The following is a 22,534-nucleotide window of genomic DNA, read 5'->3' as shown; positions in this document are numbered from 1 at the left end:
CACCTGGGAACTTGTATTCATTGGATTTTAAACTTAAACTTTCTTTTTACACTTTCTCTTACCAAAATGAGAACTAGCCTTGTAGTTCAGACCTAGACCTCAGTGTGCAGCTCAGGCTAGCCTGGAATCCACTATTGTAGCCCAGGCTGGCCTCAGTGCATCTCCGTCTGGAATCTGGGATTATAAGCATGCACTAAGGTGATTGGCTCTGGATTTACTTATTATTCCTTACACTTTAAAATGTTAATCCTGGATGGATCAAAGACCTCTGAACAACATAGGCATTCACTTACACATATGAAAGTGTCCTTAGGAAACGGTATGGACGTGTCGATGACACTGGGACACCTGGAAGCCAGCAGAGAAGGTGAGCAGCATTGCCACAACAAACAGCAAACTGGGTGACATATGCTGTGGGCAAAGGGATAGTTTATTTAACATGGTGAAGGTGTGTGCAAAGAAATAGGTAAAAGACTAGGAAATCCAGGGAAGAGACATGAAGTACTGTTTCCACATATTGGACTGGCAGGTGTTTTAAGGAAGTGTAACACATGGTGAGGATATGGGAAAGTTTTTTATTTCTATATCTCAATGAATTCTGAGAACTGCCTGTTGGTGTTATTCTTTCTATTTTATTTTGGTTTCTTATACCGCTACCTCCCTTCCAAGCCCCCAACACAGGGAGGAGAGAAAGAAGGTTAGAAGTGACAGGGGACACAGACCTCTTTACTTCTGGTATGGTAGGGCTGTCAGGTTCTTTGGGGCAATACCAATCTCAGTCATCAGGATATCAAACAGCAAATGAACCAGCAGCCTTCCTCCTCCTCAAAGCGTTCTCTCTCTCTCTCCATCCATCTCCTCCAAGCGTTTTCTCAAAGTGGCCTCTCTGTCTCCGGGCTCTGGTATTTATACCCTCTCAGAGTTCAACCATATCAGCCAAAAAAGACCACGCCCCTCTCTGAGCCCACACAAGACACTTGTCAGCTGTGGACAAACTAGAAGCAGCCCTATATCCCACACTTGAGATTAAAATAAAAACATAACATAACCAGGTTTTTAAAGAAACTGCCATGTACTGGTCATAATTTAGGCACTAGAGGGTCACAGCATCTAGTGGGAGATGTGAGGATGTCAGTGTGTCTAATGGAGAATTAAACCAAGCAGGAAAAACTGGGCTAACTGTGATAAGGGGGGGCTTTCTAGGAGGTGACATTTGAGCAGAGACTAACGTGCATCAAGTACAGCAGAAGGAACAAGCCATGTCACTTCAGGGAAGATCATTCATCACAGAGGGGCCAGGCACAAAGGCTGACAGATTCAAGAACAGCCAGCTTCTGGAAGTGTCTGGAGTGATGGGTCAGAGGAGAGTACAACAGATGGACAGAAGAGGTGGGCACGCCACTCAAGGCCAGGGCAAAGACTGGAACTTTTAGCCCAAATTTGTTACAGGAAGCTTTGGAGTAATAAGCAAAAGCCTGAGAAAATTCTTTTTATGTTTGCTGAGTTTGTTTCAAGTTTTGCTTTGGAAGTCCATAATGAATCCTGTCCTTTTAAAACAAATGCTTTTTGGTCTCTCTGGGGTGATTCCATGGTCTCATTTTAGCCACTTAATGAAGTAGTTTACATTGACTAAATTTCAAATGTTGAACCAACCTTGCATTCCTAGGATATCCCTCACTTGGTTCTGACCAGTCATCTGTTTTATATATTAAGTCTGATTTCTGGAAAATATGGTTGTTGGGTTAGTTTTTTTTTAAGATGTTTAAGAAGGGCCGGGCGTGGTGGCGCACGCCTTTAATCCCAGCACTTGGGAGGCAGAGGCAGGCGGATCGCTGTGAGTTCGAGGCTAGCCTGGTCTACAAAGTGAGTCCAGGACAGTCAAGGCTACACAGAGAAACCTTGTCTCCAAAAAAAAAAAAAAAAAGATATGTTTAAGACAACATTTTGAATATGGAGCCTAGAGGAGCCATGACTCAATTCTCCTGTCTCAGCCTCCTAAGCAAGCTGGGATCAGAGGCATACCTGATAATGAGTCTTGGTTTTCTGCTCGTGGTCTTGGGTTTCCCGTCACCCATGAGCAGTGAATTCAGTGTCCATCGTTGGGGCTGTGGCAGTCCTCGGCTTTGACCTAATCAACAGGAGTTCCATCCAAGATGGCTGTGTGGCACCAACAGTGGAAGCCCTGACCCTCCTCTCCTAACAGTGCCCTGACTTGTAGGGCAGCACATGGCGGTGCCAAAACCTAAGGGACCAATTTGCTCAGCCTCAGAAATGTAAAGATTTTCAAAGCTGGTACAACCTACCACAGAGCCACGCCCTGACTCTCCTGCATTTTAACCTCACCAATGAATTCTGACCTGATTACCATTTTAGTATACAAACACAACCATGTGCACTAGTACAACTTGGATACCTCTGCAGAGCCCGGCATGCTAACTATTCCTAGTAACACCCCCTCTATCCCCCTCCCCACAAAATACATGTGTTGTTAGGTAGTTTGCGACTTGGCATTACATCTAAAAGAAAGAACACCTTCCTGCAGCACTGGCTTCTGTGCATAGGAGCTTGGGCATCACTATGGGCTGCAGTACTGGTTTCAAGTGGGTGAAGAGCCTCATCCCCTTGACGGTTGGGTTTTGAGGGTACACAGCCTTGCCATTGACACATAGGAGAGGAGCCACCGGGAAAGCCAGAATGGAGGGGAGAGCCCAGGTCTTGGCCCTGCCACCTGGCAGGCAGCAGGTGGTGAGTTCGCCTATAGCATGCCTGAAGTTCCTACCCCAGCCACACTCGCTGGCACATACTCAACTGTGTAGACACGGAAAGACACCGGAAGGGGCACTGCATCCAGATCATTGAGAAGACTGAACAAATCCCAAGCGTGGCTGCTGTAAAGGCTGCATGAGGCACCTGAATGTTGGAGATAGTTGGTAGTGGAGATTTTCATCCCAAGTGTGTAGCTGGTGGGGGTTTGGTTTTGTTTGTTTTTGTTTTGACTTAAAATGCCTCTGAATTCTTGAAAGCTGAGTGAATTCACACAGTTTGGTCTCTCACAAAACGCAAAGAGCTCTTAGTGTGTGTTCAGTTGTCTGCTGCCCTTGTGGAGTTGAGTGCCTTAGGTATCTTCACAGGTAACTGGGTGGCTCCGAGTATTCCCAAGGGACTTTTAAAGCCAAATTACTGCTCAAATATAATGACTTTCTGTCACCGTTGTTGTTCACATTAATTGCGTTAAGTGATTAACTATTACCTAAAGCAGAAAGATAGTTTCTTAATTTAAAAACTCCCAGGATTGGGCTGGAATATGGCTTGGTGGTAGGAGTGCTTTGTGTGCAAACATGAGGACCTGAGTTCGGATCCCCAATACCTAGATAAAAGCCTAGCCGAGGAGTGAGAGCTGTAAGCCTGGTGCTGGGTGGGAGGCTGGCCAGGTGGTTCCCCAGCACTCACTGGCTTGCCTGTGATAGACCATGGGCAGGGGTGGGGGGGGGTGGGGGCAGGATTCCCAAATCTTAGAAAGAAAACTAACCCTGAGGCTAAAGCCGTGGGAGGGTAGAAAATATTATTCATTTTCTCTTCTTAGAAATTCACACCAGGAAAAAAGTCCTTCTGGAAAGGCCCCTGTCTGTCAGAGTGCTCTGTCCTCTGCCTCAGTGCACCAGCTCCCTCTACTCTAAAGCTGCTCTGGCTTTCCTTCTGTGGCTTGCTTCTACTTGCCCCTGTCCTCTAGCTGGTGTGCTTTCCATAGTACAGTCCTGCATCAGAGGAGGGGGGTGCAGAGAAGTGTCATCAGAGCCCCGCCCCCAGCAGAGAGGACAGAGTGGGCGGGATGCCCATCCTCTGCACATGCCCCTATGTCCCTGCCTTCACAGGAACTGCAGCTGGGCACCTCCTCCCTGGTGCCTCACCCTATACCCTCACCCCTGACTTTGCTCCCTGGCCCATTCTTGACCCATGAATACTACTGTCTTTGATTTTCCCAGCACCTACAGTATACTCTACTTGGCATACTTAGCGTTGTCTGCTTGTATGTGTCCTCTTGTACAGGGACATTTCTTTAGGTACCTTAGAGAACCCTGTAGCTGGTAGATGCTCCGACTGTGTAATGACTAAAGGGGACATCACTCCCTGCTCCTTACCCCCATCAGTCACTGCAGGTACCTTGCTGGTTAATGAACAGACTTATCCGTGTCCTTCCAAGTATTGGTTCTGAATCACTGAACTCTAAGAGAGGGGGAGACTGGGCATTGCTTTCATTGCTCATCAATAGCTGTCTCCTGCTTAGCGTTCCAGGGCTCTGCTCCTGAGAGCTGCTCAGCCTTTTACCTACTCTGACGTGGCACCATATTATTTCATGCTTAGCCTCTTAACTACTGTGACGTGGCTCCCCTTTATTTTATGAGTTGGGAATATTGAGACACCGAGTTCATTGATTGCTTGGGGCCAAACAGGAAGCCAGAGACTCTAGATCTGAATGCAAGCAGTCTGACTCCAGAGTCCATGGGCTATGTCCACTCTCAGGGGTGCCTTTCTCAACTGGTGGTGGTGTGGATGAGAACACTGGCCTCTATCTAAAGAAATCCTCAGAACAGCACCCACCTTTGCCCTGAACCTGGTCTCCCTCAAAGGTGTCCCCTGGCTCCTGCTCACACCAGCTATAACTCTAGCCCTCCCTGCCTATGGCACCAGACTCCACCCCCACCCCCCCACACACACCCGACACCGCCCCACAGTGTCACTGCCCAGCACAGATGATAATGCTTAACACTCTTCTAGGGGGATTGCAAAACCTCCCTTCTCTCCAGGCATTTATCATACCTCAGCCAGTAATTTTCCAAAAATAGCTTTACTAGCACTCTGGGGCTCCAAATCCTCTGATGGCTCCTTGCTGTCTAGAGGCCCAATGGCTTGTCACTGGACCATGGCTTCTGTACTGCTTTCTGTCTCCTGCCTCATGTGCCTGCTCAGCTCAGGCAAGCTATGACATCTCATTCCCCCAAGGCTCTGGCTGGGGCTGCAGTGAGGCTGTCAGGAAGGTCCTCTCTCAGAAGAACCCTGCCAAGATGTCTCCTCCAGCCAGCCATCCCCAGGGCGAGTTCCTTGTTCCCAGAGCACACACCATGGTCAATGAATAAGTGGCATCTGTGCAGTGTATGGTTCTCCAGACAGAGCAACTGGAGAGTGGAGGTGGGGCCAGCTCTGCACACTTGGGTCCAGTACCACAAACCAGATAGATCAGCTCAGATGTCCCCATGGCTCTGAAGGACCAGGAAACTTTTTTAATTTTTTAAAAAATATTTTATTAATTTATTCATATTACATCTCAATTGTTAGCCCATCCCTTGTATTCTCCCATTCCTCCCTCCCTCCCTCCCGCTTCCCCCCTACTCCCCTCCCTATGTCTGTGACTGAGGGGACCTCCTCCGCCTGTATATGCTCATAGGGTATCAAGTCTCTTCTTGGTGACCTGTTATCCTTCCTCTGAGTGCCACCAGGCCTCCCCATCAAGGGGATGTGGACCAGGAAACTTTTAGTTAAAAAAAAACCACAAGACTTTGTATGAGAAGGAGCTAGAACTCCTAAGAGTACATGCAGCATTCAAAATTGGGTACCTAGGACATACCACATATCTAAGTACAAATAGATATAGGTATGGTTCTCTCTGTTCACCATGCGTCTTCCCAGAACTGAAGGATCACAGTATCACATTGCTGCTGCTGCTGCTGCTGCTGCGGGGTGTGTGTGTGTATGTGTGTGTGTGTGTGTGTGTGTGTGTGTGTGTGTGTGTGTGTGTGTGTGTGTTGTGATTATGTACTTTCATGTGTAATGCTGGTAAGTCAAGCCAGGATCTCATGCATCCTAGGTAAGAGCTCTACCACTGAGCTGCAGGTCTAGCTCTCTTTTTACTTTCTAACTCAGAAAGCATCTCCTAAGTTGCCAAGGCTGGCCTTGAACTCCAGGTTAGCCTTGTACCGGCGATGATCCTCCCTCAGCTTCCTGAGTAGCTGAATCACAGTCCATTGCCACCAGTTCTGGCCATCCTGTCTGCATTTTCACTGAGCTGTCTGTAAGTTTGTTCAGCTTACTACAAACTCACTCACTTCACTGGGGATGTCACGCAGTGGCAGAGATCATGTGCAAGCCCCTGGGTTCCATACTCAGAAACACACACACACACACACACACACACACACACCAGTCACTCAGTGCCTGGCTCTCCATTTGTTTCATGTTGCAGAGAAGCCTCCCATTTGCTGACCCACCACAGCTCACAGTGGAGTAAAGATGGGGCTGTAGGCTGCTTTGAGGAGCTCTTAAGAGGGTCAAAGGAGAGCTGGAGCACTCAGGAGGCAGAGGCAGGTGGATCACTGTGAGTCTGAGGCCAGCTTGGGCTACAAAGTGAGTCCAGGACAGCCAAGGCTACACAGAGAAACCCTGTCTCAAAAAACAAAACAAAACAAAAAGAGGAGTAAAGGAAGGCTGAGGTGGCTCAGTGATGAAGAGCATGCGCCACTTTTCAGAGGACCTAGGTTCAATTCCTAGCACCCACATGGAGGCTCACAACTAATATGTAACTCCAGTTCTAGGGGGGTCAGACACCCTCTTCTAGCCTCTGTGGGCACCTGTGGTGCACAATATACATGCAAAACATAGGTACACATAAGGTGATAAAATTAATCCATTTTTTAAAAGAGGATTAAAGGCTATGGAGGCCGAGTATTGTTGAGTGAGCTCCCTAATCCAGCAGCTCGACATGTGCTCACACTGTGTTCAGACCCAGCACTGTCAGCTCCCAGAGAGCGTCACAGGCGTCCCCAAGCAGGCTCCTGCTTCTCCTCACTGATGCTCATTGCAAAATGCCCTAGATTTTCCCTCCTTCCTTTGGCCTGTTGTACTTCACTCTGGTCAGCACCAACAGGAGTCACTCAGTATTCCAGACGCTGGACTTGGTAGTTTCGTGACTGAGAAGGGACATATAAAATTGAGAGCAAAAAGTATGTGATTCAAGTAAAGGAAAGTGCCAGCACAGGGAAGTCACTGTAAGAATGGAGTCAGAGAAGCTTCGAACAAGTGATTGTACCCTTGCTCGTTCTCCACCTACAGAGCAAGGGTGACTCCCCTTATAGGGAGATGCACGTGACACTCTAACAGTTTTAAATGGGTGTATATTTTGATTTGGATTTTTTATTAATTTATTCTCATATATTACATCCCAACAACACTTTCCCCTCCCTCCTCTCCCCCCTCCCCATTCACCCCTCCCCCATTTCCTTTAGAAAAGGGGCAGATTTCAAGGAAACATGGCATAGATGTGTATTTGGATCACAGATCCGATCACTGGTTACCTACAAAGCCAGCAGGACCACTACTTTAGGGAGTCCATGTGTCTGTGTGTGTCAGCAAGCATGGTCTGGCCTCTCAGACCGCACCTGGAAGTTTCCTTCTTCAATCTGATGGCTATGCCCATGCCCTGCTCGTGACAGGTAAGAGAGCTTTCGGAGGCCAAGGCCTGTGCTTCTGAGCCTAGGGCTTTCTGGTCATTATGTTGCAACTGCCAAGCCCTTGCTGGAATGATCAATTGACAGTGAAGCCACAGCAAAAGAATGTGAGGTATCCTGGTTCTTGTAGATGCCAGCAAGTGGGTGACGCCCTATCCCACAGAGCCACTTCTGCCTCCATTCACAAACAAGAACACAGCTGGCTGCTTGGTGACTGGAGTCTGGATCAAGTCCCAGGTACCTGACAAGACTCACCCAAGATCAGTAGACCTGGCAGTGGCAGGCGGGATGGGGGAAGGGGCACGCCTTCAGCAAGCATGTTCATGACAACTGTCGCATTTGAAAATATATGGATGATGAAAATGAATACAGTCCTGAGAGTGGGTCTCAAAGTCTTGAGTCTCTGGTTGGGCAACCACCAAATACTATCTGCAAAACCATCTAGAAAGTGCCAGCTGCAGCTCTGCCATGTTGAGTGTATCCAGGCTACTCTACAAAGGGTTGATGGATGGGCTGTGGGTTAATCCTGGAATCTCAGACAGAAACATCAAAACTATTAGAAAGTATGGGGCTAGGAACCAAGATGATACTGAAGTGCACATCCCATACTTCCCGGATTTGAGAGTCTGAAACTAATTATCTCTCTACGGTGACTTTTCCATCTACAAGAGATAACCTCAAACTACCTCAAAGAGCTGTAAGGATCAGAGGCTCTTGGCTATGTCTGATGATGCTGGACACTCAATATTCCCCAGGGAGGACCAATGTCATTACCATCCTGAATAACAGTGACCACTGATGCTAGTATGCTTGACAGTTTTTAAAAAATATGAGGTAAAGTTTTTGGTCCTGTAAATAGCTCATGCTAGGATAAGGAAAATACGAGGAGGTTGAAAGTTTAGTATTCATTAAGCTAAGCTCCTGTTACATGCCTGGAGCTGTAGGGGACATCTATCTTTCCTTTCTTTCTCTTACCTTACAGCGAAGACTAGCATTGAGCTCTTAAGCCCCCTGCCTCTGCCTTTGGAAGCAATGGGATTCCAGGTATGCCTCACGGTGCCCAATTTGTGACATTTTTCTTTTAAAACTAGCAAGAGGCTTTAATAATAACAGTGATTGTGATCTGATTGCCCAGGGTGGACTCAAGGGTTAAACAGCTTGCTACATCTCAGGCTGGAGGCAGTGGGGAGAGTCAACCTATGTTACCTCCCACACCATTCTCCAGCGTGGAAAGTCTTTCATCTCAGGCTGGCAAAGGTCTAAGATGGTGAGCTGGGTGGGGCAGGTGGAGATCTGGCACAGAGGCCCTGCCATTATCATTGAGCCACTGGAGATGTCCCTGCCTTACCAGCCTTTTCATCAGGCCCGAAATCACCGAAGGCAGTGAGCCCCACAAAATGGCTGCTGGAGACGATGAGGTGGCCTGCCTAAGGACTAAGTGCACAGGCTCCTGTTCTTGGAATATTTGTGCTGTTGGGGTGCAGAAAGAGTACTAGGGAGACAGAATGCCAATCCTGGCACTTTCTGGGCATGTGTTCTACTACTGTCTTACACTCCAGCCCCCTTGGGATCTTTAGAGAGGAAGGAAGCCATTTTTATTCTTTGTTTGTTTTGTTTTTTGTTGTTTTCATTTTTGTTTTTCAAAACAAGGTTTCTCTGTGTTGCCTTGGCTGTCCTGGACTTGCTTTTGTAGACCAGGCTGGCCTCGAACTCGCGTCGATCCTCCTGCCTCTGCCTCCCAAGTGCTGGGATTAAAGGCGTGTGCCACCACGCCTGGCTAGGAGGCCATTTTTAAATGCCCATGTGCCAGATGGTATGGGATTTTAAGTTTAGTTGTATCTTTATTATATGTTAAAGCTAGCACACACAGTAATGGGGTACATTATGACATCATATATAGGACAACTTTTCCTTCAATTCCTGATCCTCTACTGTCCCCCACTCGCTGGAGCACTTTCTTCTCCCAAACAGTCTCACTTGTGCTTTCATGTCACAGTCTCTCACCCCCCCCCCCTACTGTGGGAAACTCTTGAAATAACATCGTTCCAGTTAATTCCACAACACTCAAAATCACTTCCCTCACTTTCCAAATGGAAACCAAGGACTATGAGGGGGGATAGCCACTCAGGGTAGAAACTGTGATGCTGACCTAGAATTTGAATCCTGATCTCCCAAAGTCATGTGGAATTGAACCGATGAGAAGGCAGAGCAGCCTGAGAGGTGTGGTCTAACAAGGGACATGAGCAGAGCCCCTGGGAGTAAATTGAGCAGCGAGGCAGGTTGGCCTTTAAAAGCCAGGAAAAGATACGAAAACTGGACACATGCGCAGAGGACACTGGACTAGGAATACAGTGTGCTGGAAGCTTTCAATTGGGGTGTCACTTAGGAAACATGCTGGGGGGCAGATGAGGATGGAACCACAATGGCCAGGGTGCTTCTGATCACAGCAACCATTCTTAGAGCCACAGGGCACAGCAGCAGAGGAAACAGGTGACCTGGTCAACTGTTTTCTTTTACTGAGGCCCACAGAGAAGTAACTGTGTTGAGAGCAACCTCACTAGCCAGCAGGAGCATGTAGGCTACAACCCTCTCCAAGTGTAGGCAACCTTGGCACATTGTTTCCAGATACCTTTCCTACATTGTCCGCACTGAGTGGGGGAGGGGATCCAATGTGTCCCCTACACTGACACCCATCTCTTAGGACACAATTTTCTTTTTAAAACTGTGCCAATGACTGGGCATGGTGTGACATTTCCATAATCCCAGCTCTTGGGGAGCCTATGACAGGAGGATCATGGGTTTAAGGGGTACACAGCGAGGCCCTGTCTAAAAAACAAACAACAGCCAGGCCATGGTGGCACACGCCTTTGAGCACAGCACTCATGAAGTAGAGGCAGGTGGATTTCTGTGAGTTCGAAGCCAGCCTGGTCTATAAAGTGAGTTCAAAAAAAAAAAAAAAAAAAGGAGGGGGGAAAAAAAAAGCAACAAGCACATTCCCCCAAATTAAAGTGATAATAACAAGCAAGAGGGCTGTAGCCGGGTGCATTGCTACATGTCTGGACCCATGCAAAAGCCTGGGGGAGACGCATTGTTTGAGACCAGTCAGGGCCATATAATCAGATTCGATCTCAGAAAAGCACTATCCATTCATAAGTTTAAGAAGGCCCTCCAAAAATATAAGCCCCACTCATAACTTAAAAACAAAATGCAATTCAAAACGGTAAGATGCTGATTTTCATAGCTATCGCTGACAATGCCTGGTGTGGATGCTGTCATGGCTTTGGCCAGTGTGAGTGGCCACTTGGCTAAAAGGTACAGGCTTCTGGAAAAAGGTTCATAAAGATCTAAAACACTCTGCCTGTGGGCTGGTGAGAGCCAGATCGATGGGTGAAGGTGCCCGTCCTGCAGGCCTGCGAACCCGAGTTTCATCCCTGGATCCCACATAAAGATGGAAGGCGAGAGCTGGCTCCATAATGTCGTCATCTGGCTGTCATACATGCACCTCGGCATGCACGCCTGCCTCCCACACATACATCATGTATACACATACAGTACACATGTATACACATACACATACACATACAGTAGTGAAAATGCTCATTTTAAAATTGCAAACATGCATAGCCCTTTCTCCCCACCAACTCCAATTCTAGGAATCTATCCCATGACTCTACTTGGCCTAGCATGTAAAAAGTGTGCTTGGGAGGATGTTTATTGTGAGTGTTTGTGATTGTGAGACGCTAAGGGGAAACGTATGGCTCACCGCCAGCCTTTATCAGACACCACCAGCTCAGAGAAATACAGACGACAGTGGGCTGACATGAAAACTGAGAAAAACCGTAAGTGGTAAGTCATCCTGGTGAGGATCCCAGAGGCTTGCAATTACATGGAAAAATCTGGAAATGTACACAAACACAGTTACAAGGGGGAGTCGGGGTGGCAGGTAGAGAAGCCCATTTGAACTCTAGCTCTTCGGTATTGCTTCAATGTCTTTCTTCCCTTCCTCACTCACTTGTTTGCTTGTTTATCTTAAACTGTGAGTATATATTTTTTATAATTAAAAATAATGTTAAAGTATAAGTAAGGGCCTTCGAGAGGGCTCAGTGGGTATGGGAGCTTGCCACCAAGCCTGATGACCTGGGTTCGATCCCTGGAACCCATCTGCTGAGAGGCGAGGACCAGCCGCCACAAGTTGTCCTTTCATCTGCACACACATGCTGTGGCTCGTGCTCCCACACAAACCCACCCACACACTAAGTAAGTGCACAAAATGTGTAGCAAAAATAAGGACCCAATGGTAACAGCTCACAGACGTGGCTCTGGATTTCAGAATGTATTAGAAATAAATGAAATAATCCTACCTTATAGTTTACTAATTTGACCCATTTTTTCCAGTTTTTGTTTGTTTATTTGTTTTACTAAAGGGTCTCATGTAATCCAGGCTGGCCTCAAACTCACTGTACAGATGAGGACAGGCGCCTTTACCTCTCAAGGGCTGGAATCACAGTTGTGCACCACCACACCTGAGACATACTTTTTTTGTAGACCAGACTGGTCTCGAACTCAGAGAGATCCCTCCTGCCTCTGCCTCCCAGAGTGGGATTATAGGCATGTACCACCCCGCCCAGCTCTAATTGTTTTTATTACTATATCTATGATTGGATACCGGTGGTCCTTCCTGTTCTGTTTCTGGTTTTACGGCTTAAGCTGTCTTCATTGTTTCTGTTTATCTGACACATACCATGTGTCAGACACTGAACCCAATGGACCATCGCTCCTCGGTGTCTTCTACACCAGAGAGTCATTTAAGTTAGCCCCACAGGTAGGCCAGAAGGGGCCAGAATGTGGGGCCTTGGGTGCCTTACAGCGAACTGTGCCATTCAATAACCATCTTCAGGACATTTTCCTTGAGAATGCCAGTGCTGGGGTCCAAGCAATGACAGAAGAACAATGTCCTTTCCAGAAAAGCTCACAGAAGAGTCTTGCACATGGAAAGCAGGGCATAGTAAATATGTTGGCACTACGCTGGGGGCACTGTGGATCGCTCCCTGGGCCAAGGCTCAGGAGGGCCAGACAGGGGACTCCCGAGGCTGTGAGTGAACTGGAGTCTGCCAATCTCCAGGGTAGCAGCTGACTTGGGAGGGGAGGGCTTTTCTGGGAGTGACATGGACTTTATTGAGAGAGAGAAGAATATGGAGATGTGTCTCTGTGTGTGTGCATTTGTGTGCATACACATATATGTGTGTGTGCATACACATATGTGTCTCTGTCTGTCTGTCTTTCTCTCTCTCTCTCTCTCTCTCTCTCTCTCTGTGTGTGTGTGTGTGTGTGTAGTTTCAAATTAGTAAAGAAGGAACAAGGAGTAGGGCCCCAGTGTTGCACCAGGGCTGGCGCAGAGGCTGGAAACAGCTAGAAGCATCATGTCTGTGGTTACTGAACCAGGGTGCTAGGGCCTTAGAGAATTGAGAAAACGGGGTCGAGAGCCGAGCGGTGGCCAACACAGGACAAGGGCATGGTCAGGCCTGAGCGAGAACACACCTTCCTCCTTGGCCCATCATCTTTCACTGGCCCTGGTGCTTCCGGTCCCCTCCTCCCACGAGCCCTGTCTGCCCTGTCTTCTCTGTGGCTCTTCTCCCTCAGAGCCCCTGATGTAGGAGGCTCCAGGACCAGGGCCCATTGCATCTGATTTCCCCCTCCCTGCCTTAGAGGTTTCAAGGCTTTGAATTCCACGCTCAGGATGACCGTGCCCAGAGGTCATATTTTGGTCCAGATTTCCCCTCCTGAAGTGCAGTCTAGTATCCATCTACATGACGCATCTACTCGGGTGGAAATAGATTTTAAAGTTAACACATCCTGACCAGGACCCTTGCCTACCCCTTAATTTCTGTGTCTGCTGCCTCTCACCATCTCAGGGGACAAGTCATTCAATCCAGCTGCTCAGCTGGAAACCTCTGGCTATTCTTAACAAGAATGACCTTTCCCCCCACCCCACCCCCTCCCCTGCTTGTCAAGGTTTCTCTTTGGGGCTAGCCTGAAACTGGAGAGCGTCCTGCCTCAACTTCCGGAGTCCTGGGATTGTAGACACACCATCTGTCTGTGACACTCTTTACAAGGCTCTTTAGAGCCGAGGGTGGTGGTGCACACTTTTAATCCCAGCACTCGGGAGGATGGATATCTGAGTTTGAGGCCAGCTTGGTCTACAGAGTGAGTTCCAAGTCAGCCAAGGCTACACAGAGAAATCTTGTCTCGAAAAACAAAATAAAACAACCAAAAACATGCTCTTCAGGACTCAGGAAATCCTGTTAGTTCTAACACAAATTCTTCTAGGATTCAAACATTTCTCACTGCTCCATCACCCTAGGCCATGCGTCTGGCTACTGTTTTTCTTTGGCTTGAATTTGTGAAATTGCCTCCCATTGATTCCCTACCATTCCATGGCCAGATTATTTTAAAACACGAGTGAGGTCTGTCTATGCCCTACCCCCACGCTCTCCAAAGCTTCCTCACTTAAGACCTTACAGAAACCTGCGGGACTCCACAGTTTGCGCCAGTGCCTAGTTACTCTCTGGCCACACTGCTCTCCCAGCTCTTCAGTGGACACGCTGATGTCCCCTTGATCCCAGTCCATGGCTGTGCCTTCACCCCTACGAAATACCTTGAATGCTCACTCCTCACCATCTTCACCTTTAAGCTCAGCGCTCCACCCTGCTTTCCCCATCTGCCTGTAGACTTGCCACCAAAGGAGTCACGGTGACTCCCAAACTAGGACGCTCTAGGAAGCAGGGAAATTGGCCTGGCCCGTCTCTGCCTTGTTCTTGGTGTCTAGGAAACCTGTTTGCACTGCAGTAGGCCTGGGGCTGAGGTTAAAGAAGCAAACTCGTAGAAAAACAAAACAAAACAAAACAAACAAACAAACAAACAAAAAACCCCAAAATTCCTTCAGGGGGAAGGGTAGTATAGGAGGAAAAGAGGGAAAACAACCTGGAGCTGACCAAAAAGAGAAGGCACACAGGCAGCTAGGAGTTGAGAATGCTAAAGCCCAAAATAGAGGTCTGGGCAGATGAAAAGCCAAGCAAGCAGAGATGCCCTCGGGAAACTGATGGGGTCCTCTGGAGCTTGGGAAGGCCCAATGCTCCTGACACTTGGTAGGCACCCAATAAACAGGGACCGCTGGCCGGGGAAAAATGAGCCATTAAGGGACTGCGCAGATTTGCGACTGTCACACACAGTGGACACTATGAGATGGACCAGCAGGAAAACTCCAAACCTGCACAGCGGCAAAGACAGAACGGAACCTTCTTCCAAAAGGTATTTCCCAGGTAAAGGCCAAGGGGCCGGGGAAGTGACCGCGAGCTGGAAGGTGAGACGCGCCCACGCGGGTGCGCGCCGAAGCCTCGCGGCGCCGGCGCCACTAGGGGCCGGCGCCACCCAGGCCAGCGGCGCGCAAACTCCCCAGCCCCGCCGAGCACCGCGTGGCCCACGCCCGGCCCTCAGGCTCCGCCCCATCCTTCTATCCTACCAATCAGGATGGTCTCCCCGCCTCCCAGTTCCTGAAGCCCCGCCCCGAGCCGGCTCGCAGCCAGCCAATGGGAGTTCGAGCCCAGCGCCCTGAGCGCGCAGCCCGCGCCGAGCCGGCTCAGAGCGAGAAAAGCGAACCCAACCCGTCGGGGCCGCCGCTCCGGACCCACCGCCTGCCGCCGCGCGCCGCCGCCTCCTCCCCCCCGGATCGGGTGTACTGTCCCAACCCGAAAGTCCAGTTCTGCGGCCCGGCAGCGGCGAGCGAGCGCGATGACACAGGAGTACGACAAGTGAGTGAAGCGCGGGCGCGAGTCCGGCCAGGGGCCCGGGGGCCACCGCACCTGCCGCCGCGACGGCGCGGGCTCCGGGGGCCGCGAGGCCGGGCTGGGCGGGGCGAGGCGCGGGGGACACCCGGCTCGCTGTCGGAGGGCTCCCGGGCCCCGCGTCCCGCGCGCCCATGGATCGGTGGGGACGGGTGGACCCCGGGCAGCCTGCTGTCACCTGCCGAGCTGCGGGAGCAAGCTATCTAGGGGAAGGTTGAAGTGTCCGCTGCCCGCGCGTTTCTTCGCCGCGGCTTCTGTGTGAGAAAACTGCTGTGGGTGTTCTTGGGCCCTTGCATCACCGACGGTAATTACAGAAGACTATTTTTGTTGTTCGGGAATATCAAGAGGAAGAAACTGCAAGCGGGGTGATAACGCTAGAGAATGCGCTCCAATCGAGATTGCTTTTTGGAGTTGGGGATTCAAGAAAGTAGCGAGAAATGTTCAGTGATGGTGTAAGATGTGATCGGACGTTGGCAGGACTGGTGAGGGGCCAGGGCAGATAGTTCTGGATTTTACTCGCAACCTTTTAAAGATGTCCTGAAAGACAGAGCCCATCTATCTCAGCTCAGTGTATCTGGAGCAGAGAATTGGCTTTGTAGTTACTTGTTAAAGATTTTCTGGTGCCTGTTTTCTAAAGGAGATTATCTGTGTGTGGAATCAGCAAGAGATTAATCTTGTCTTGTAGAAGAAAATGCAGTTCAGTCGTGTTCGGCTCTCATTTTAGAATCCTGATCCATAGCTCTTAAATGTCTGAGACTCATTTGAAAACACCCATGAACCTTCAGGGCCGAAACAACAGTTTGCTGGTCTTGAAGACGTAGGCTGCAAATTGTTCTTGTGTTTATTTCTCTACTTACTGAGGAGGCAAAAGTCCCAGCGCTAACCTCTCGGCCTTAGCCATACTTTGGAAATATACAATGCCTTCAGGGTGATTGCAGACATAAAGGCACTTGGAAAATACCTATTTTCTGATGCTTGTACCAATGTACGATAGGATGGGAGAAGAAAGGAAGCTTGAAAAACTAGCATTATGACTGTTAAAGGAGCCGACTGCTGTCAGAAATCTTCTGGAAGTAGCTATTAGGCTATTAATGATAGCTCAGCAGAACACCAGGGTACAACCGTCTCACTTGTTGGCCTCAAGACCCAAAGGCTTGGGGGATGCCATCTTGTGGTTTTCTTTCTTTGGTAAAAAACTTGAGTTTGTAAATATAAGTTTTCTTGTTTTTTACATTTCAAACTAATAAGCCTCCCTCAGATGTGAACCCTTAGACTAGTCTTCATGAGCTCAAGTTAAAGACATGCATTCCAAAGCAGCTGTGCCTTCCCTGGGCAAATGAAGCTGCTGGATTTATTCCTCCTCCCCCCCCCCCTTCTTCTAAGTCTCTATCTGTTTTTGAAGGATTTGGGTGAGTGCCAAGCCCTAGCCTTTGTTGATTACTTGGGAAGATAATCAGACTTTCTACACTCACTTTTAGAAAAGGTAGGTCACCTCTAGGCCATTTGCATGTTTCATCCGTGTGTCGCAATGAGAACCCAGCCTGGACAGCCATAATTCAGAGAAGTTCCAGACACCGCCTCCGTTCTTTTTTCCTTCACACACACAAAAAGGATTGCTTCGTCTTGCTAAAGTCAATGTTCCATTTTTTCCTTTCTATTGACTTATTAAATAGTACCAGCCGAACAGTTGTTGAGCCTGTTGACATTTCCAGTTTTTGGAATCAGTAGTGTTTGCTTGAATCATTTAAACGAAATCTCCTGTAGAGTGTCACTAAAATCACCATTGATTTTTCTGGATTTTTCCCACAAACTGCACTGTTAGCATGACACGGTCTTGCCTGGTGTGAAAAACTAATAAAGATTTTATTTATTTGAGGAGGAAGGGAACACTGGGGATTGAGCCCAGGAAGCCCCCTGACAGTGAGCAGAGAAGTCATGTGCTCAAGATTTTTTTATATTTTATTTATTTTATTTTATGAGTTTGTGTTTGCACTCTCCTCACTCTTCCCTATGTCCTCTCTCTCTCTGTCTCTCTGTCTCTGTCTCTGTCTGTCTGTCTGTCTCTCTCTCTCTCTCTCTCTCTCTCTCTCTCTCTCTCACACACACACACACACACACACACACACACACACACACGGAGGTCAGAGGATAACTTATCACAAGGCCTTTCTTTCTCTCTTTCGACCATATGGAGTCTCAGAGATATAACTCAGGTGCCTTTACCAGACGATCCATCTCAGCAGCCAAGGGAGAATTTGCTGGTGTGTGTGTGTGTGTGTGTGTGTGTGTGTGTGTGTGTGTGTGTGTGTGTGTCTAAGTCAGAGGACAACTTGTAGGAATCCGTTCTCTCCTTCCTCTCTGTAGGTCCCAGGGATGGAACCACGTGCTTCCCCCAACCCCCACCCCAGCCATCTTACCAGAGGCATGTGAAGATTTTTGAAACCACATTTGTCCACCACTGGTTTTGTTTGTCTGTTTGTCTTTTTTAAAGGCTGGTTTTATTTCTGTGGTTTCACTTGTTGTAGGTTAAGTGTTTATCTGTAAGATGAGCAATTCCCTTCCATGCTCGCGCATGCTTCTTTATTGACATATAGTCCCCTCTGGCTACATTCCAAGCTCTTTCTGCTGGTAACAGTGCAGTCTTCTAACGTTCTCACATACCCTGAAGGATTAAGTGAAATGTCCCTTTTGCTTTCCGTCCACCTTCCGGCCCTGTTGCTCAGAAGGAGCTGTTAAAAGTCATGGCATCGGCAGGGGAAAGGGGAAAGTCACGCGTAGCAGCAGCATGATGAGCCTTGCGTGTGCTTGAGTGTGTTTAACACACATCCGTGCCTCTCACTATCCCCGCGTGTGCTGTTGTAAAACACCTGAAGAGCCCTGCGTCCTCTTGGGGGTAGTTTTGGAGTTTGACAAATAGCATCATCTCAGTGTGTCTGACAAGGTCCTTAAGTATGCTTTGCCTTCTGAGCGTGTCTTCATTTGACTTACTAAGGTCATTGACGTAGCTAACACACCATGAGATGATTTGAAATACGCCTTTAAAAAAACATTTTGTAAACCAAATCTGAATTTTCTGAGAGTTTTCATTTATTTCAAAAGTATTTTAAGAGGAGTGTGCACACCATTTCGTTTACTTTATTGGATTTTCTTCAGGCGCACGTTCAAAAGCTATTGGGATTCAATTCATTGTAACGCAGGAGATAGAACCCAGTGCCTTGCCCATGCTAGGCAGTTGCTGTGCCACTGGTCTGCCTCCCACCTGTAATTATGTCCTGGCACAGGGCCATCTGCCCTATTTTATAGGAATGTCAAAGAACTGTTTGTTCAGTTTTAGTTTTGTTTTTCAAACAGCTGGTAGGCTGTCTCGCTGTGGGAAATAAGGGGTTTAACTTTGCATTTCTTCCTCTGAAGCAAAAGGCCAGTGCTGGTTCTTCAGAACGAAGCCCTTTATCCGCAGCGGCGCCCCTACACCAGCGACGATGAGGCCTGGAAGTCCTTCCTGGAGAACCCTCTCACTGCAGCCACCAAAGCGATGATGAGCATCAATGGCGACGAAGACAGCGCAGCTGCGCTGGGCCTGCTCTATGACTACTACAAGGTAGGCTGTGGGCTCTTCACAGCCCCCAACGCCCTCCTCAGACGCACCTGACTCAGCAGCCTATAAAACAGTCGCTCGCTGGTGGAACGTCAGGCTGGTTGCCTCTGTAGTGGCTATAAATAGTTTCACAAGGCTTTCGGTGGTTCAAAGCTGAGCATCAACAATCATAGAATCAAAGGGTGCTTTTTAAACAGCTGCTCTGGCCCTTGCTGAAGGAGACGCTGCTATAAAAGAAGGTAGTAGCTGTGTCTCCTCCAGGTAGAACATTTTAACAAACTTGGTTCCTGGCGTCATGAAAAGGGGTTGGTTGCTGTCTGACCTGTGCTTTCCTTTTCCAGAAGATCAGGGCGCCTGCCTCTACTGCTACTACAAAGCCTTGGGATGCTTTGGGGGAAATGTACACGTTTACAACTCTGGGACCTGGTTCTAAGATCAGAACACGTTTTCTTGCCTGTTTTTAAACAGCTGAATTAACATCGACTATCACGTGTACTGTGTATGGGTTTGTACATGGTCTGTCTCACAGTTGTTAATGAGGCCCAGTGAGTCAGCTGCCAATCACTGTCCACTGGACAGTGCCGCTCATGTGTGTGCAGTGCACCACAGGCCATATGGCTAGCCTGGGTGTCACTTTTGACTCTCGGGCCCAGCAACTTGGATGCATTCACTTAGGGTTTCAACCCCAGTTCCTTTCCTGCCACAGACTGCCCTTTCTGGTGCTGGGGAGTGGCCTGTGTTTGCTTTCTCCTTGGCATTGACCAATGGCAGATGCTGAGGGATGGCTGGTTGAGTTAGTAGGCTGTAGGTATCAGTTGTTGTTACTTAATAGTTAGCAATGCTTTTGAAAACATATTGCTAATAAATCAAACAATATTTAGTTTCATGTTTTCACAGAAAGATCTATTTATCTTTAGTTACATGTATGTGTATGGGGTTGTGTGGGGAAGTCTCTACATATGCGTGCAGGTGTGGGTAGAGACCAGAAGAGGGAGTTGGATCCCCTGCAGCTGGAGTTACAGGTGGTTGTGAACTGCCTAATGTGAATGCTGAGATCCAAACCCCTGTGCCAGGGCACTGTGCAGGCCTAACCACTGAGCCATCTCCTCAAGCCCTTTATTTTATTGTCAGTGGTGGAAAATTGCAGTGCAAGGCACCCACACACATCTCAACAGTGTCTGTGTGCTTATTTGTCCATGTCTCAGGTGGGTTAATGCAACAGTGTACCCGGTGTCACTTGTCTGCTCTTCAGCTTTGGGGCAAAGAAAAGAGGAGTCAGAAAAGGAGTAACCCGAAGCTGGAGAGATGGTTGAGTGGTTAAGAGCACTGGCTGCTCTTCCAGAGGACCCAGGTTCAGTTCCCAGCATCCACATGGTGCCTCACAGCATCTATAACTGCACTCCCACGGCCCTCTCTGACCCTGGTGTGTGTGCATGTGGTGTAGACATAGGTACAGGCAACACATTTATACACATAAAATACATATTTTAAAATTTTAAAGACAGAAGAAATCCTAACTCTCAGTGCAAAGTGATTCTGTTCGGCAGTTGTTCTTCACCCATTGCAGTGGTGACCGGACTATTAGCTCCTTCGGGACAGATGTTACCCAGTGCCTAGCAGACAATCAGGAGGCGAGTGACTAAGTGAGCTTGCTCCTTCGGGTGAAGGCTTCTCCCCCTGGGTAAGGACTGAACAGCTTTCTTTGGTGTTAATGCTTTAGGTTCCCAGAGAGCGCCGGTCATCAGCCACAAAGCCAGAGGGGGAGCACTCAGAACCAGAGCATAGCAAAAGGTAAGTGCAGCCTACAGCACAGCAGGCACAGCAGACATTTGTATGCTCGGTATACAAGTGAAGAGGCGGGCTCTGCGAAGCAGAGCTGGAACGGCCTACTGGAGGAGATGACAGAGTGACCTGTCATCTCAGAGTCAGAGTCTGTTGCTGATTCACCTCTGTTACTCTGAGAAGTTATCTGTCTACTTAGGCCGCATTCCCTTCCCTAGAAAACATAAATATCAACCTCTACCACTCTGGAGGGATGTTTGCTCATCTGTATTGAGACACTCCAAAGGGGAATGAGACAAGGGGAAGTGTCTAAAAACAAAAGAAAAGAAAAGGCCCTGGGTGTGGTGGCACATGCCTGTAACCCCAGCCCCTGGGAGGCAGAAGCAGGGTGCTGGTGAGTTCTAGCTAGCCTGGACTCTTGTAAGAGTGTGTTTCAGACAAAGCAAGGCTTGGCATGCAGCTTGGTGGTAGAGCAGTTGCCCATGCCAGGCAAGACCCTGGCTTCAATCCCAGATCTGCAAAAGAAGAAAAGTTAAGGACCAATGCCTCTTGAATAGCTGCCCGAGTAAAACAGTGAATTGATGTCTGAACACCTCCTGAAGGCATCTTTTAAATAGTATAGGTTAAAACTTTTATAAGTTAACTAAGTCTCAACCTTATGGCCTGGAAACTTTTGTTTTGTTTGGATTTTTGTTTTTCAAGACAGGGTTTCTCTGGGTAGCCTTGGCTGTCCTGGACTCGCTTTGTAGACCAGGCTGGCCTCAAACTCAGAGATCCTCCTGCCTCTGCCTCTGCCTCCCAAGTGTTATGATTACAGGTGTGCATCACCATGCCTGGCTCCTGGAAATGTTTTTAAAAGACACATTCTACATTTATTTATTTTGTGTGCATGAACATGTTTGTGCGTACCAAGGCGCACATGCCATGATCAGAGGACAGCTCACCGGATGTTCACTCTTGCCGCTATGTGGCTTCTGGGTATCAAACTCAACTTGGCTGCAAGGACCTTTACTCGTTGGCCCATCTTGCTAGCCCTAAAAACGGCTTTTCAATTACCCGATGTTTTACTGGTAATAAAGAACAAAACAGCTGGGAATGGTAGCATATACCTATAATCCTAGGGGGTCTGAAACAGGAGTTCAAGACCAGCCTGGGCTACATAGGCAGGTTCTGTCCTGGGGTGGAAGACTACAGAAATTGACTTAAGCAATGAGGAACAATTCATGTTGCACACTCCTGACAACGATTTTTTTACTGCGGCAGACAACTTTTGGAAGTATGCATTTATTCCCCTTAATTTGTTTCATAAGTATTTCCATATTGGTATTTAAATCTTCATAATTATTTTCGGAGAGTGGCTTATTTATAGATCCTACCTATTTCTTTACTTTTTATTATGAATCTTTTCAAGCACAGGGAAAGGAGAAATGGTGGAAGCCAACATGTGTTTGTTGCCAGCCTCGCCAGTGGGAAAGCTGGAGCTGTTCTCTCTTTTAACAGTCGGGTTAACCCATCTTCACTTTATGCGCTTCTGCTGCGGTGTCGTGACACAAACTGGAAAAGTTCCTAGTTTTGCAGCCATGTCTAGACTTGTGCTATGACAAAGCCACAGTGAAAACCTTTGATTCTTCATCTCAGATTATCCTGATTGTCCTGGAGCGGTCATCCCCCTGCCTCAGCTTCCCGACATTTGCTTTAGGCTCGGTCCTCAGGAGGAATGTGCAGCTTAGGGTTGGGATAGTGTTGCTGCTCTTGTTCCTTGACACTTTCCATTTGTAAGATTAACACATTTGTGAGCCGGGCGTGGTGGTGCACGC

At 48.2% G+C, this 22,534-nt stretch overlaps 1 protein-coding gene across 2 annotated transcripts in view; it reads left to right on the top strand.

Moving 5' to 3' along the window:
- The first annotated feature begins 15,122 nt into the window (after positions 1-15,122).
- The window catches only part of GRHL1 (grainyhead like transcription factor 1), a 48,021-nt gene continuing 40,609 nt past the window's right edge, over positions 15,123-22,534 (top strand). Inside the window, exons 1-3 of one of the 2 annotated variants that reach the window (XM_084792204.1) lie at positions 15,123-15,307; positions 18,752-18,938; positions 20,656-20,726. In XM_084792204.1, the coding sequence (XP_084648330.1) occupies positions 15,288-15,307; positions 18,752-18,938; positions 20,656-20,726 (278 nt within the window). In that variant the 5' untranslated portion in view covers positions 15,123-15,287. The other variant, XM_084792205.1, reaches the window with a different exon arrangement.

The sequence above is a fragment of the Acomys minous genome, assembly GCF_964271855.1.
Source record: "Acomys minous genome assembly, chromosome: 8".
Classification (NCBI taxonomy): Eukaryota; Metazoa; Chordata; class Mammalia; order Rodentia; family Muridae; genus Acomys; species Acomys minous.
The sequence above is the reverse complement of the archived record's forward strand: the minus strand, read 5'-3'. Positions and strand labels throughout refer to the sequence as shown.